We start from the raw sequence: 17889 nt of genomic DNA, 5'->3' as shown, positions 1-17889 counted from the left end.
GCATACTACTTCATAAAACATCTTAAATACTTCAAGAAATTAATGCTGTTCACTGCCAAAGGAGCTGTTACTGAGAAGTTCCTTCATTCTTCCCTTCATGCCAATCAGCAGTAATCCTCTATTGCTGGCCAGCTTCTTTCTTACATGTGGCCAAAAGAGAAGACCAGGCTCTTGGGATCCTTCCTGGCTAACCAGACATGCTTTGTGGTTTTCCAAAGCCATTAGGCAGCACTGAATATACAGAGTAATTCCACAGACATGACGAAATGTAGGAAACCTAAATGTGTGTACAAGTATCAGAAATACACAAAAGATACAGTGAGACTGTTACTATGGGAGGTTTAATACCAAAACTGCATCAAGAATCTTTTGGGAATATGCATCAGACAATAATTTGAACCTCATCAGTTCCAGGGATTTTGGAACAACCAAAATTCTCCATCTTCTTTTCTCTTTGTCCACAGAAATTTCAGCAGTATGAATCAGACTTAACAGAATGGAATGTTAAATCAGTTTAGTGAGTGGCTTGAGGTGAGTTTGAGAAGATTTTACCATGAAAACATTGCTCACATTTTCACAGCTAACTTTGAGGCAAAGCTCGTATCATTTCCATTCTAAACTTCTAATTTTCTACTCTGAACTTTTAATCAGACTAACACCAAATTAAAATCATTCTCTGTGCTTACTTTCAGATTCATATTATGACTGAAAACTTGTGATTGCTCAGTATTTCAGTATTTTCTCCTGTGCATGCCTGAAAGCAAAAAAAAAAAAAAAAAAAAAAAAAAAAAAAAAAAAAAAAAAAGGCCAAAATTCTGGGAAAAAAAGGCCTAGTATATTAATTTGAAGCAGAACCTGGCATAGTCTTTTTTCACTGATACGCTGGGAAATCTCTGAAGAACTGTCTAAGCAGCAAGCTGTTCAAATGGATGTAAGTGGATAGAGCAGGCTTTGGAATAACAAGAAAAGCTGGATAAGCATAAACATTATCTGGCTCCATCGATTATGCAGAGCTTCATCATAAATTCAACCAGAAACAGTATTATTCAAAGATCTTTTACTGTCAGATGTATACATGCATCAGAAGCTGACAACAGTAAAAGCAGCACTCCTCCTCCTTTCCTCCCTCATGCATGTACAGAGTTTTTCTTTGCAGGACTTTTTTAACACTTTTAAAAAATAAAAATCTCACTGTATATGAGAGAATTTTTGGTGTGTGCTTTCTTCTTTGAAACCATAGCTGTCAGATAAAATTTACCATTATTAAATAAATATTTATAATGCTGAAAATATGGATCACTTTTTAGAGTTCTACAGTTGCTACATGTGACAGAAGTCAGACTCATGGAACATATTTGGTGGTTTAATTGTTCAAAAAAACCCCAAAGTAACCAATATATATATTTAAATATTTTTGTCAGATGCTTCTAGAAATTAATTCTGTTGCCATACTTCACAATTCATTCTATACTCAAAATCTGTGTGTAAGCAGTGAAAGCTGAGCTATGGAAATTTTCAGGGAAACTGCTGCAGCTCCTGCTTCAGAGCCATTTGTGGATAGTCGAAGTCAGAGCTGTAACAGCTGTACATTTCACCAGGGATGACACTCCAGTGGATCATCAAATTAGGGGAGTCTCCTATTAGGGAAGGACAAGGTACAAACACAGGTTTATTTGATCACAGTCAGTTCCAGGGACAGCCTTATTATGAAAGAAGCAGCAAGCAGGGAGTATCAGGACATTAACTACATTAGCAATGACTGGAGTGGGTATGTTTCTTGTTATGTGAGAGGATACAAGTACAGGCCTTTGAAGACTTCCTTTGGATACATTTCCATACTTGTATTCTGAATTTTCACAAAGCCTTTTTTTCTTCTAGTCAACACAAAACATTTTTTCTTCTAGTTATGATTCTAATTCCCTTTAGCTCCATTCTTTAACTATGCACTACTTACCATGGGAATTTCTTCAGGCCATTTAAACATGCATATGCAAAGCAAAATACAGGAATGATTAGCTCTTTCACATTGATTTCCTCTTGTTATCCATCATATTTTCTGATACTTAAATCATGCCATAGCTAGATTGTTTTGTGCTTTTGGACACCTCATTCATATGAGCCCTTCTGTGTTTTGAATAAAGCATGCTTACATCTTTTGAACTATGCTGTCTTATGTAATTAAGCCAAACAATCTGTGGTATGCTGTCAGCTGACAATGTCAGCACAACATGCTAGGCAGGTTATCAGTTGAAATGCAGGAGGTACACTTGAAAAAATACCTTCAAAAAGCCATATGTTCTCACTGGCAATATTAAAGGTCTGTTTACACAAACAACACCTACTTTTTGTCCATCTGATGTCAAGCACTGTCATGCCTAAGTAGCCCTAAACCAGCATTCTGGACTGTAGACTCTAACAATGGAGGGAAACACAATGAAGTACTCAAACAATGGAAATTAGAGGGAGGAAGGGGTGAGCCTAACACCACGCAGCAGTTTATACTTCAGCTAAGCAGATCTGTATACAGACACACAAGCATATTTAAAAATTAGACAACTATGCAATGACTTCAGTGTGTTCACTTCCAAAATCTAAGAACTACAATTTCCATTTATTTAGGAGAATTAAAATCTTGATGTCTTATGAGAAGTATTACATTGGTAAAGATGGTTGTAACTCAGATCCACACCCATGTGGATCTCATCTGACCAAAAATCAAAGATGTGGGTCCACCTGCCTTGGTGGTGACAGAGAGTAGGAGCTGAATATTCCCTCAGGTGCCATGACTGCCTTCTGAGGAAGTATTGACACAAATGATGTTCCAGTTTTGTCTTGGTATAACAGATTTTCTAATTTTATTCTTTCTTCTGTGTGAATTATTTAGGAACTAGGAGTACCGGAGTGCTGCTGTATAACAGGCCTGCTTTTTCAAGATGAAAAAGGCTATATTGTTATAAAAGCTCCTGGGAAATGCCAAAGATCAGTAACTAGCAGTTGGTTTCAGAAAGAAATGTATATCCTCCATAGATTTTTATCAACTTACATATTGAAATGTCTTATTGATAATGCAGATTAAAACAGAAAAGGAAATTCAGTTTATCCTGTCCCACAACTGCCACATGTAACTTCTCACTATAGGGCAACACTTATAAACAAATTATAAAATTGAGTATGTTTAAAAGGACACAAACTAAATGCTTGGTAAATGTTTTTACTGATAGACAAGAAAACTGGCCCTCAAAAATCAAAAAGCTCATTGAAACAATATTGTCAATGAAAAGAAATGCATCTGTCTCTTTAACAGCCAATGATCCTGCTGCATTCCCTAAGCAGCTCAACTCTTATGGATATCCAGAAGTTAGCACAGATCAGTTTTTCTCCACTGTTTACTACCAGGACCTTATTTCATGTATGAAGTACAGTTAATGTACAGTTTCACTGCACATTACCTTAGACATCAAAATCTTCAAAAAGTCTGGAGGAGGGAGGCATATGGGTCATTTGGAGACAAGATTGCAGAATAAAATAATAAAATGCAGATCTTATCTGTACCAGACAGGCAATTAGCTAAATTAAAATAATATCTTGCTGGTACATTTTTCTATTTAGCAGCAGACCCAACAGTAGGACTTAGATAGCTGTAAATGAGTTACTTCAATGCTTATCAGATATGTGGCCTCTGAAGTGGAATCCAAAAACTTGTTATGCACAGAACAAGTCCAGTACTTAATAAGTGTAAATTGCCCTAGAAGAATAATTTATAGACCTGAGTACTAGAAAGCTATAATGGAGAAGATAAACAGACATTAAAAAAACCCAAAACCAAAAGAAAACGCCCCAAAAACAAAAATAAACCCCAACAACAAAACAAAACAAAAAACCCAAACAAAAAGCCCCAAACAAACAAACAAAAAAAAACCACCACAAAACCAGCACTGGGTTTGAGACTTCCTATCCCAGGAAAATCTTGTCACTTAAAACCGGTAACTTAAATGAAAAGAAATAAAACATTCTAGGAAACAGGGACTTGAGTTACCTAGGAGTTCTAGCTGCTAAACTAAAGAGTCACATTCCCCCATTGATGCTCTACTTCTGGTGCCAGATCTTGGGAATCAGATACACATGCAAATTAATAGAGCTCATTAAGTTACCTTCTATCAGCTGAACCATGGTAACCAGCCTGGGGTACTCTTCTCCTGTGGCAAATGAGAGATAAACACTCAGTAACTCACACCTGGTGTCTATACTTAATGCGATTTAGCTGCTTGCTTTTCAGGCCACAACAGTCCGGAGCACCCATGGCGTACGTATTCTTCACTGATGATTCTGTTAAAAAACCCCAAACCAAGAAACACACAAAAACAAAGCTAAAGACACTAAGTTTAGGTACTTCCATGGTTAAAGAGGGGTTCCCATTTGTATTTAAATTTAGAACTCAAGTATTTTAAATAACAAGGTCCTTTTTAGGAACCCTTGAACCTTACTGGACTTTAGCGAGAGTTCACAAGGATGTGAAGGGAAGCTGGCGGGACCTGAACAGGGCAGAGGGAACCCGACACCGCCCCGACGCAGGGCATGGAGAGAGGCAGCGGCAAAGCTGCCGAGGGCCAGGACATGCCCCGCGACAGCGTCCCCTGCGCCGCCCGGTGCAGGTCCGCACAAGCTCGCAGACAAAGACCGGGGCGCGCCGGTGTCCGTCATGCCGGGCGCTGCTGTCCCCCGCGGGGCGGCGGTGACCGCGGCGCTCCCGGCCCGCCAGGCTGCGGGGACGCGGCCGGAGCGCCCGGCACCGCCCGTCCCCCGCGGGGGGCCGTCTCCTGCCCCCACGCCCGCCGAGCCCCCGGGCACAGCTCGATGGAAGCAGGCGGGCCCCTCTCGCAGCCTTTCCCCCGCTCCTGCCCGCCGGCCGGCCCTACGCGCTGCCCCGCCGGCCGCTTCCGCGCCGGATCTGCGGCCGGGGCCTGCCCGGCCCAGCCCGGCGGGCAGCGCGGCCAGGGTTAACCCTGAGGAATGCAGCGGGAGGAATGTGCATGCAGATGAGATGGATGCTAATCTCATGCTAATGAGCGACGGCCGCGGCCGCCCGGGGCTCAGCCGGGCTCCCCGCGCCCAGACGGCAGCTGGACTCCGCCGGCAGCCCTGACCCGCCACCGCGGCGGGGCGAGGCGGCAGCCGGACATGGTGGACTGAGACCCGGCAGAGGGCTTCCCTGGGCTCCCGCGAGCCCCTGCTCCCGGCCCCTTCCCCGGCCCGGGGCTTTTCCCGCTTCCCGTCTTTCTTTCTGTCCCTATGGAGCAGCTATCCCCGCCGATCGACCATGCCTAGGAAAGCGGGGAATGGGCAGCTTCCCTTACCCGATGGCTGGGAGGAGGCGAGGGATTACGACGGCAAAGTGTTCTACATCGACCACAACACCAAGCAGACCAGCTGGATCGACCCGCGGGACAGGTGGAGCGCGGGCACGGAGCGGCGAGGCCCGGGCGGGCGGTGGGCTCGGAACGGCCCCGCCGGGAGGGACGGGCGGGGGGCGCGCCGGAGGGTCCCCTCTAGGGACGGGGAGCGGGGGACAACAGAGTCCCTGCTTGCAGCCGGGCACACCGTGCTCTCCTGCCCACAGGCACGGCTACAGACTTGTTTCTAAGCCTGTGGCGTGAGTTGGTGTTGGGGCGGGGAGGGAAAAGCCTGTGGAGTTCTTCTGGGAGCGGCCGGGGGTTGCTGGCATTTGGGGAGTTCCCGACAGGTACCAAAGTTTGCGAGTCCCTCCCAGAGCGGAGGCGCTGGCTCCTCGCCCTCCCTCTGCTCTCCCCCGGGCGCTGCGGAGCGGGGCCGCCTCCCCCGTCCTGGCCGGCGGAGCATCCCGGGCGCGGGGCCCTGCCGTGTGCCCCCGCTGCCCCGGCCCGCCCGGAGCCGTGTGCGGGGCTGCCGGAGGCCTCGTGTGCTCGCTAGGCCTCAGCGAGCCAAACCCGCTCAGCCCCCGCCGGCCGGAGCCCGCCGTGTGTGCTGCCCCGCCCGGGGCTGAGCTCCGTAACACTCCTGTGGAAATGCTTCGGCGAGTGAAGCACCCTGCGCCGAGGCTGCTCGGCCCGCAGTGCCCGGACAGCTCTGCCGGCTGGACACGGATGCTGGCTCTGTGCGCCGGCTTCAATGACTGTTTGTAGTAGCTGCATCACAGGTATCTTTCAGTGTTACGAGATACCTCAAAAACGTATCTGTTGTCCGAAGTGCTGCTGAAAAGTAATGACTCCCCAAAGCCAAAACTTTGTGCGTATTATGAAATACGGTGTTGCAGTTGGAAACAGTGCAGTCTTATTTTTTAAAAAAACAAAACCAAGCAGACTTCTAAAAGACATTATAAACTTATGAAACAAGCAGCACTGAATTATAAATGAAGGCCTTGGTTTATGTTTCTCAGGTGAACTTGGATAAGGTGGTTGTGGCCAAGCTTGCTGGCTGCAAGTTGCAGAGGGAAGTTTTGACGAGCATCATGTGCTGTGTAAGGCCTACTGATCAGTCTTACTTGCTCTAACAGCAAATTCCAGTAGTGGCGAACTTCATGCTTAAATTCCTCTATACTTCACAACATGTTAATTACCTTGTAAATATTATGAGGTGATAAGGTATACAGGACAATGTTATTTATTACACCTGGCATTCTTGGGTGATTTTTTTTTTTAATGCAGGCAGTATAAAATTTCTGTCTTTACTGTCTCTGGAAATAGAGGAGATGAAGTTTTGTTCAGTTTTAGACCTTAAATATGTGTTTTCAAAGCGGAGTAAAAGATAGTATGATTGAGGCAAAGCAAAATGTGATATGGAATGTACTTGTTCTGATACTGCCTCAATGAGTGTACTACTAATTTAATTTAATACATTCTGTAGTCCTGAAAAGTTCAAGACTATTCATATTTTATGGTAAAATTTGAGTCTTCACTCTGATTAACAGAGTAGACAGTGACATAACACTTGTGTGTTTGCCATCCTATAGGGATAGGATAAATATTGTTTCATTAATGCCTTACAGGTGAAAGGGAAGCCAAGTCCTGGGACTTGTTCTCATTACAGATTATAAAGACCTTTTCAGAGGAGTAGCGTTTGAAATAATTGTTAACCTGCGTCAGTCATGCAAAACAAACAAAAAGGGATTTTGCCCTAGGTACTTAAGAGAATCCATGCTTTAGTGTACATGGCTCAGCTGTGAAGCTGAATTGCTTGCACAGAAGAGAGACTGACAAGCCCATTTGATGTGCAAGTTGCGGTATTTGTATTTACAGTATCTTTGTTTGCAGTTTGTATTTATATTGGTGACCTGTTTTGGAAAAACTAATAAGAAATTGGTGAAAGTCTTGTGGTGATTTTGCTTTAGATTCAGTTTTATCTTCCATGTATTCAGAGACTATACATTTGGAAACCACACAGGACATTATGTGGGCTTGCTGTCAGAAAAGTTGAAAAGTGATTTTCCAAGTTTGTCAATACAATAAAAACTGGATTAATGTTGTTTCTAAAACTCATAATGAATTGTCAGAATGAAGGTAATAGGTTATAAAGAATGACTGAAAACATGTTGCCTTGTCTGGTGATACTTTGGGACTTTTTTTCCCCCAACTATTTTCTCTCATAGAGATCATAAAGTTTTCATGGTGTACCTGTGGAATATTATAGTACACGGTCTTCCAAAATGTTTCATTGGTAAGGCAAGTGTAAAATAGATAAGTTTTTACTGATAATATTCCTTCTGCTGATGTTACACTGCATTCCCTGGACGATTACATAGAAAAGTTGTGCTTGATGTTCTAAAATAATTTTTATCCTCTTTGATTTAGAAGATACAAATACTGAAGACTAGTGCTGTGAGACATTAGCCATATGTTTGTAAATTGCCAGGTGTATTTGAGCACAGTTGGGAACTTTGTTACTGGTTTAAAATATTCACATCTAGAAATAAAAGGACAGTTGAAAATGCTGCATTTGAAAGCTTCTTGGAAATTTGTGTTTGTGGTTGTTGTGCTTTTTAATAATTTTTCCCCGTGTTCTTTTCTGCAACATGTCTTTGTTACTGCTTAGGTGGTGCAAGTCTGTTAATACAATTATAGCCTTGTGTACAACTGTGGAAAAAACCTGACATCAGCTTCAAGCTTGGGACTCAGTTTTGCCCACTTTATGTATTTGAATAATCCCACTAATGTTAGAGAATCTCACACTTTCAAGGGCAGCAGTGACTTAGCTTGTGTTTTGGGATGTTGTGGAAGCTTGGGGTTTTTAATGTTTTGCAATGTTCAGCAGTGATTTTTCTCTCCAACTACTTACTGTACTGTGCTGATTTGTTTTAAAGGCTAGTGTCCCAAAAGAGAGGGCCACTTGAACTTTAAGATCTATAATTCAGATAGACAGAGAGACATAAAGTCAAGAATGTGAGACTTGTAGCAACATTTTCAGTCACTAAATATATAGATGTGATTTCTCTGTTCATGACTCCCTCAAGCTATGGCAAGCTGAGAACTTGCTGGTCATGACAGTTCTTCTGGAACTGGCTTATTGTAAGCAGGGAAACAGACCAAGTATAAATTTTATCCTCCTACTACTTGATGAAAATATTAAAAGGTAGCTATGGACAGAAGAGGATGAAGCAGATGAAAAGGGGAGAAAGGGTTAGAGGAATGCATACTGTTTTTTGAAGTTCCCTTGAAACTCTTTCAAGTTCTTGGAATACTGAGTAATTGTAAAGTATTGCTTTGAGGTTTTTTCCCTGTTAATTAATAGGGGCTTGGGTGGGACAGGAATTTGAAAAGGAATATTCTTCTATTTTTCCATCATTCAATGCATTTTAAGTAGGCCTCATGTTTATTATATTCCTTAGTGGAACCAACAGAGTAACACACCAAGGAGGAATGAAATGGAATCTCAGTAATCTGAATTTTTCAGCAGTTGGATAATCCTTGGTTTTCTTACTATGAATTCAGGGCTTCTCATATCTTGGTTTCTACATAATAGTCCAATGCACACTGCTGATCACCATTGACTCAAAACAGATGGGGTTTTTTATTGCTCGCCTATAATGAGTTCTGCATCACAAATTCTGAAGCTGCAAGTGATCTTCATTTAAATCTTTATCTGCACTCCTGTCCCACTCCTGTCAGTGGTAACGAATGCATGCTATGAAAAGAAAATTATCCTTTCTGTTCTCACTTCACTTTCAATTGAGGTCTAAAACCTTTTAAAAATACATTTGTATATTTGAAATAGTTTATAGTATACTTCTGCTAAAATGTTTCAAGAGTACTTGCTAACTGTATAGCTAAGGAAGTGCTTGAGAAGCATTGGATGTCAGAAAACCAGAGAACTTTACAAGTTAAGAGATTGTGAAAGAGTTTGCTTTGTGAGTAGGGAAGGCAGTTTCCATTGCTGCTCTCATCTTTTGGGGAGGTGAAAACACTACAAATTTTAGCATGGGATTTTGTAACTTCTGCTAGATTTGTCTGAATTAGAAAATTTACTAGGTTTCAGCAATTAAATGTAATTTGCCCTTTTTCCATAGAAAAGAAGGGCAGTTTATTCCTTACCTTTTCACTGGAACTTGCTTTCTCTTGTCTTGTGGACAGCAGAGACTGTGAGGACTGAAGATACTGAAGTTACTTAAGCAGGGGAACTTTCATCCTGTCTCTTTCCTGGACATTGCTGTAGCTCAGGGATGCATGGTAAAAGACTTTCAGTCACAGCAGAAACTGTGCTCATTAAAGGTAGCAAATAAGAAGCAAGAAGAAATGAAATAACATGGTGAGAGGCATCATCAGAGACTTGAAAATACATTTGGATTGATTCTTTCATGCATGTAAGAGAGTTGTGCTGTGACAGATGAATAAAATAATGTGTTAGTTATTACAGCTTGAAAGGGATTGATCTTAATTCTGTTTTAAGTGCTGACCTCAACATTGATTATTTACCACTGCAGCAACTACCTGATAATGGCCTTTATTTAGGCTGCTGCTTGCTAAGACTGAATTTAACCATCACTGGTTTCTCACATCATTTCTCATTCCCTTTCTATCTTCCCTTCCCTTGTTTGCTAGTAACTGAGGAGGGAATGAGGCTTTCATGTTTTTGATGGTGTGGAGCTGCTAAATGATTGTTTCAACATACTTAATGACATTTGAGTCTTAATAAGCAATGTTCAACTTGCTCTTTTGAAAAATTAGTAGAGAATCCTTTGATGGCACTCCAAGATATACAGCTTGAAATAATCCTGTAGTGAGATAGGCCAACAATTTTTTTCCCGAGATATCTTTTTCTTCTCTGTTTCATCCTGTAGAATAATTTGCTGGTTTTTATCCTAATTCCACCTAATTTATTTCTTGCCTCCTTGTCTGCTTAGGAATGTGCATGCTCCCTGTGAAACTCTGTAGTATCTCATTCTGATTTCAGTGACAAGTTGAGGACTGCTTTTACTTAATTGATCTATATTTATTCAGAATAAAACCCATGATGCAAGTACTGAACATGCAATGAGAGACTAGCTGTGTCTGAAGTTCTGACATCTTCATTTGTTTATCCAGTGTAAAGCAGAATTCTAGTATTGCAATGCTACCATAACTGTGATAGCATCACACAGTGTTAACATACAAAGTGATTGTGTGAGTTTTTTAACCAGTCTGTCATTTGCATGGGGCTGTGTGTTGTTGATTTTAGCATTAGTGAAAATGGCTGTGGTAACTCTGAGATAAGGCTTTTATTCTTTATTTCTCTGGAAGTGATAGAGCTGCACTGTGTCTTTCATCTCGGGGCATGTGAAATTAACAGGTCAGGAAATGCTGTGGACTATTTGCTTATGTGTGCAAAGTATGTGCTGCTGGTCACAGCCAAGAACTGTGACCTGGTATGTGAAGTGGGACAAGTGCGGTGGGCTATGGTTTATCCAGACCTGTGTCTGTAGTACTTGCCTATTAGAACTATTTCAATTAAAACCTACCTTGACTTACAAAATAATGTTAAGTAGTTGTCATTGAACTTGCTGCACAGCATAAGACTTGATGAGAAATTGTACAGGTTAAGGAAAATAGCGAGAGTCAATATATAGATCAAATACTAAAAATTATTTATAACTTTAGACATCTGTACAGATTGCATTAAGAGGTCTTGATTTTTTTCCAGTTAAATAGCCCGTTGTCAACTGTTTGGCTAAAATTCTGTGCTTTGAATGTGATACTAAGGTTATTCTAATAAGATAAGAGGATTTCTCTACTTCCACTTACTAATGTTTGTAACATCAATAGATAAGTTGAATTTTGTGAAAAGTGTTTTATTTTGGTTTTTTGCTACCTCCTTTTTAGCCTAAAAAAGTATTATAGGTATCTGTGATTTAACAATTTATTCATCACACAGGTGACTGAAAACTGGACTCATACTCTTGGAAGTAATGAAAAGATTGAAAATGGACAAACAAAAATTTACATACAGTAGTATTTGTATGGTGATACACTTTCAGAAAGGCATGAATAGAAATGATTCTAAGATTTCACAACTGTTATGCTATGTGTTTAAGTTCTTATGGATTTAAGCTACCTGGAAGGAGAGCAGAAAAGTATTCCAGGAAGATAATGCAGCCTACTGAGTCCAAACTGGCATGGTTCTGCTTACGTGTCCTCCTTCTGCCACCAAAACTGAGCCCAGGAGATGATTTGGCTAAAATGAACCCCATTGTTTTAGGGCTGTTTTCCCGCAGAATCGGCGTGTTGTGTCGCTGACTGGGTACTGATGCTAGTGTGAGCCAGGAGGCAAGTCCAGAGCTGGGAACAAAAGGGGAGAATGGTGCTGTAGGAATCAGGATGAAGATCAATCCTAGTTGCCATGGAACTATTGTCTTAGGTGTCCATTTCTGTTGTGGGGTGTCTCCATTGTTTTCTTGTGCATGTCTTTGTGTTCACCTTTGCTGGGTGAGTCAGTAGTAAAACTGTCACAGGTGTCCTGATTCTGAATATGTTTTCTGTAACCAAGAAAGCTTTATGATATTGCAGAATTTTTTACTGACCTTTTAAAAGTTTGTTGCTGTGAAGCTTGTGTTGAAGAGAAATTTTGTCATTGTGTCATTGCAGAATTGGAAGTTGTTTTTTGGGAATGTGCTGCTGTTGACAGTATGCTTATGAATAGCTAATTTCTGCTGTTAATGAAAAAGATAAGAAATTCTTTGACTTTGATGCATTTTGTTCCTAATTATTCATAAGATGTGTTTTATGCTCTGGTGCAAAGTGTCTCACCAGAATGATGGTGTAATTCAAGATTTTAATGTCTTATTGTGTGAAGCAAAGTGGAGCCATTTGTCTTCATGCATTTGAGGTCATCATCTGTGTGGACAGCTTGACTTGTCCTTCATTTGGAAGGAGCAGCTAGTGGCTGAACAGGGGAGTTATATATTAGTTATGGTTTTCCTTTTGGGTTTTTTCAGTAATTTTAAGGGATTTGCATTGCAGATGTAGGTTTTGGGTCTTTTAAACAGTACATATTGAGTATTGATGAGGACTGTTGCTCTTCCCATTGACTTTTTCTGTGCAAAACTGTTAATGATGGTGAAGTTCCTACCTGATGAAGTTCAATCTCTGACTCTTGTTTTTAAAAGAACTTCTTGGGGTAGAGATTCCTTCCCCCCTTTGTTTAACTGTACTTTTTAAAAGCTAATTTACTTTTGGATTTCTTTTTTTTGTTGGTTAGGACTTGTGGGCTAGAGGCAGTCTGTCAGTTTATTCTGTTCACTGAAACAATCATTTGCATCTTATAGAACAAGATCAGATGCTGTCCTTTGAACTTGGATACTGTTTGTACTTGAAGAAAGGCAACTTTATCTCATCAACTCTGAATACATATTGTATTCAAAGTAATTGTGTGGGTATGTAAAGACACATTATCTTGGGACAGCAAACTTGAACTTCTGTATACTCTTGCTGTGTGCAATACAGTATTTCAAGTTGGACTGGCTTTGATGTCTGTGCTATTTTTCTCAATTCATGAAATAAAACTTCAATCTTTATTTGATAAGCAAAAAAGCACAACCTACTGGAATGCCTTCTATAATATGCTGATTTTTTTGGTAATAATGCTTTCAATATCTAGAAATACCTATTTTTTTGCCTTTTGGTACAGGGGGCAAGATTTAGGAGAATGTGTATTTTAACTAAACTTTGTGAGAACACAGTTTTTATATAAGCAGCTTTCTCCTTGTTAATGAAGGAATAGTACTTTACACACCTATTGTTTCATTTTAAAATACTTTTAAACCTGTAGTTTTGTCTGGATAAGCTTATTTTAAGGCTTACAGATCTGACTGGTGAAGAAGTCTTATTCTGATTCAATGCCTGGCCCTTTGAGCTTACCTCCCTCATAGAGCTGGGAATGTCTGCCTGGGAATGGGGCTGGTTTTAATCATATGGCAGATGAACTTTTGATAGTCTGCAAATTGTGTACAAGCACATCATGGCATATGGCAGAGAACATGCCCAATGCATGATGAATGTCGCCTGCCTTTTAGCTAAGTGGCAGGCGTATGTCTCAGTAGCATCTTGTCAGGAGGGGTTTGACCAAAGCACAGGTGTCCCCTGTCGTATGGCTGCATGGCAGTGTTTTGTTGGGATCACACTGTAGAGGAACAATTCTGGTCTCTTCTGCCTGTCACTCACTAGGACACTTCTGGGCAGGCTATTTGCTGTATTGTTCCTGTAGTGCTTCCAAAAGAGGAGATATGACCCACTTTGGCTAAAAATGTGGGCATCTTAACTTTACTTGCTGTCTGTGATGGAGTGCAGAAAATTGTCAGGGAAAGACATTTATTTATTCTTGATAGAGAAACAATGGGATGGTTTTTTTCCTTTGTCTAGTACTGTCAATGGTTAAACTGCGGTGTAGCCCAGAAATGTCTGTCTCGTGAGAGGCCATGATGATCTGATCTACAATCAGTACTCTTATTCAAAACCTAGTCCCTTCATTCTTAATGCACATTTTCTTGATTATGCAAAAAATGTCTATGTAGAGTTAAAACTTTTTGTCTCTTCACCAATGTTTAACAAAATGTCTCTTTGAAAACTCTTAATTCCTCTTAGAAAACCAGTTAAAAACCAGTTTGCATCAGAGATGTGATTCAGATTTACGTGGTTGACTTTTGAAATGCTGTTATTAGCCAAATAACTGTATTTTTAAAATGCTGTTATTTAGCAAGTGATTCCAGTGTCATCCTGTGGTTTGATTCATGTTCCTGAACCATTCTGACTGTTGCCTGACTCTTGCAGAGCCTGACCAAGGGGTTGCTGGTTTTGGCTTCTGTTCCACAAAGCATGCAGCCAGAGGCCAGTTGTCAGTGGAGAAAGATTTATAGTGCAGGAAGGCTGAAACAGCTGGGAGGTGAACTACATAGGGAATATTTGGATGTTGTTCTTAGTTTTGGGAAGGCAATAGGAAAAGTAGGACATCTAGTGATATCTAATGAACTTTGCTTCTATGAAATAGTCTGTGGTCACTACTGCTTATGAAACTTCTTTTGACTTAGATTTAGCCTTTGGTGGGTTCATAAGAGATGCTAGTGATGCCAAGTTTCCTTGTGAGATAAGTCACATTTTTGTTTCAAGATTATCCACCACTCAAGGGTACTTCTGTTGTCATATGTATGTTGTTACTTGGGACATGATTTAAATTTTAAGACATTTTGTCTGTCCTGGTTTGCACTGTGAATACCCAGCTTGAGGTATCTCTGTATACATTGTTTCTTGGTAGAGCATGAAATAATCTACTTTTATTTTTTAATTCTTTTTGAAGAGGGATGGCAAAAATACTCTTTCATGAGAAACTCAGGAGGCTTCAGAAGTTTAGGAGCTCAAATTTCATATAGGAAGCATTTTCTCAGTGGAAATGTATTAACACATAACTCGTGTTCTTAATTTATTGTTAAAACTGTGGCAGAAGTCAGGGTCTGCCTTAGGGCTCTATGAGACTTGATAATGGTTTTATGCACTCTTGGGAATGTATTCCCATGTGTACCTAAACTCACTGTCCATCTAAATCTGTTCCCCCTATTCTCAAGACCTATACAATGTATATTCAGTGCAGTCACATGTTACAGAAAAGAAAAATCAGGTCTTTTTCAGTTCATTCTGTTAGTGCTGTCTTAATGTGTCCTCATCTTGTACAGTACTTTGTAATAAATTCTAAATTATGACCTTGAAAATGTTATTTATGAATGCATTTTTTCTGAGATTTATTTTAGTTACCTTCCCAGTAATGGAAAATTTTGTGTGCAGGATCTGACTCAAATGGTATTTTGGCTCTTTTGTTCCTTGAGACTTTAAGTGTGAAGTGCAAAGACTTGCATGTAGCCCCCCTTTTTGGTTGGATGGAATTGTACAGTGGAAATGAGTTCTCGTTTGGAATGCTATGGGCTTCTTTCAGAAAGCTTTATAAAATAAGTTGTGGTATGAGTTTAAGGCACAAAACTATTTAGTATTGCATTCGAGAATGAACATTGACAAACTGACAAACTGGCATTGGAATGTCCATAGGGTTGGAGTAAGATTAAGAAAACGGGATAGTCCTCAGATGATGTGATCTCTGACTTGAATTTCACCAGTTTCACCCTTCTGAAGTAAGTTAGAGTGTTCCCTTTAATTTATGAATTAGTTAGTTAATTGGTTTGAAATGTAGACATGTGGAGAAACCCCTAAAATCAATGTCTTCTATATTTTCAAGTCGTAATGATGCTGGCTAGTAGGAGTTTTGTTAAAGTTTTTCATATTTCCCACATTATTTTGCAGTTCACAGCTATGTTTCATGCAGAAGAGGCAGGCTGAGGTGGTGCTTTATTGGGCTACAGTGTGAGGAAGGCTCATTTGGAATGGAAGTATCAAATATTTAAAATATATTTGGCTTAAACACTGAGGAGTAAATGAGCATAGATAAGAGAATGCAATTCAAGGCAGCAATCTGACAGGGAATTGACATGACCTCTTTCTGTCATGTTGCAATGTTTGAAATGAACTGCTAACACATTTACAGTCATTCTAATGAGTAGTAGAATGTCATGGATGTGAATAATCATCTGAAGCCTCTACAGGACATTCCTGAAATAGTGTTTAAATGACTAGAGATATTATGGGATGCAGGAAAGTATACAAATACCATAAGCCTTTTAGTCAGGCTAGCCTGGTCAGTGGTTTACTACTGCAGCAAGTAAGGCTGACTATGCAGGATTATTTAGTACTACACAGCAAACAGATATTCTGTTCAAGTTTCTGAACTCTGCATATTCTTTTCTGGTTTTTGGGGTTTTGTTTTTTTTTTTTTGTTGTTTTTTTTTTTTTTTTTTTTGTTTTTTTGTTTTTTTGTTTTTTTTGTGTCTGTTATTGATAATCCTTAGGCCCTCATTTTATATCTACTCTTGGAGAGAAAGTAAACTGAAGTTTGAAATTTGCTAAGGGGTTGTGGTTAAGCAGCTGTTAGCTAAATTAATGATGCTATGGTCTAGAAGATGAATAAATTGCTGATAGTAAAAGAAATTACTTTGGTGGTATGGATTTTGGTTTTTCATTCTTGCTTTTGTTCTTGTTTGCTTATGTGGTTGTTCTGGCTCACTTGCTAGCATGACTTAGAGTGATGTCAAATGAGCCACAGGCTTCTGTGCTGTAGCAGGTTGCTGATTTGCATTCAGGACCTGGCTGGCCTGTTGGCTCATACATGAAAGACATCAAAACTTTATTTTTCCAGGCAAGATTTTGGCAAGAAAGTGAGCTTGGAGGACAAATGTAGAACAGTTAGGGATTTTTAATGCAAAATCTTTAGAACCTCCTGGATTTGATATTTCATGGGTTTGGTGGGATTTTTTGATTGTTTGTAGTTTTTGTTGGGTTGTTTGTTTGTTGTGGGGTTTTTTGTTGTTATTTTTTGGGGTTTTTTTTCTTTTTTCCCTTCTTCAGCCAGGTTTTGATGAAAAATTGTAATGTGTCCTCTCTCTGGCCAAAGTTGTGGTGCCTAGTATTTTTAAAAATATATGAAGAGTATTTTAAAAAAGAAACAGCAACAACAACAAAACAAACTCAAAAAATGCCCTGAAGTAATGTTCCCATAATCAACACTTATGATTAATCATGTAATCAATTTAATAATTTTTTATTTTATTCTGAATTTGGCTGGTGTCCTAGTTAGTTAAGCAGCTTCATCCAGCTGCCTGAAATTCTTGAAACACTTTCACTGCAGGTGTCTGATGTCAAGGCATGACAGTATTTAAAGAACCCTTCTTGTGGCAGAACTTACTGAGATAGTAGGTCACTGCTTAAGGTAATAGTTTTCTAACAGATCTCTGGAGGATAAACTCTCATAAATAGCTATTTTGTAATACTGTATTTGAATTTTTTATAATGGCCAGTATTAGAATTTTGTCTAAGTGCCCTCTTTTTACTTAGATGTGGTAAATATCTGTTTAAGATACTGTTTAGGAGTTGTAGAAATGTTTAAAGCTGATGCTGCATTGATGATGAACACAGTAACATTCAGGTATCATGAAAGGTGTCATGTGGCTTTGATGGTGGTGATGTCCTGATGAGGACTTTGATTACATAATCACTTAATACTGAACTTTACACATTATATGATTGGATACTTGTAAAAAATTTTGATGTGCAAGAAGTTTAAAGGGTCCCAACTTAAGAATGGTTGCATCTAACAGAAGTATGAGCACATACCCTGGATATCTAGTCCCATGGTCACCTGAACTGTAATCCTGACCATAACAGGTCATAGATCTCTTTTGGACCAGCTGATCCAGAAGGCAGCATTGAGAGCTGGGAGTAGTTCTTCAGCAAATTTCACTTCATGAATAAAATTTTGTGCTACTAAAGGCTGAAGGTATTTCCCTTTCTATGTATT

At 39.9% G+C, this 17889-nt stretch overlaps 1 protein-coding gene across 1 annotated transcript in view; it reads left to right on the top strand.

Annotated features, from left to right (window-relative positions):
• Positions 1-5129: 5129 nt before the first annotated feature.
• Positions 5130-17889, top strand: part of WWC2 (WW and C2 domain containing 2) — a 94753-nt gene continuing 81993 nt past the window's right edge. The window contains exon 1 of the mRNA XM_059469887.1: positions 5130-5448. Coding sequence (XP_059325870.1) covers positions 5318-5448 — 131 coding nt within the window. The 5' untranslated portion in view covers positions 5130-5317. The remainder of the gene's footprint in view (positions 5449-17889) is intronic.

The sequence above is a fragment of the Ammospiza nelsoni genome, chromosome 4 (genome assembly GCF_027579445.1).
Source record: "Ammospiza nelsoni isolate bAmmNel1 chromosome 4, bAmmNel1.pri, whole genome shotgun sequence".
Classification (NCBI taxonomy): Eukaryota; Metazoa; Chordata; class Aves; order Passeriformes; family Passerellidae; genus Ammospiza; species Ammospiza nelsoni.
This window is presented reverse-complemented; position numbering and strand designations above follow the sequence as displayed.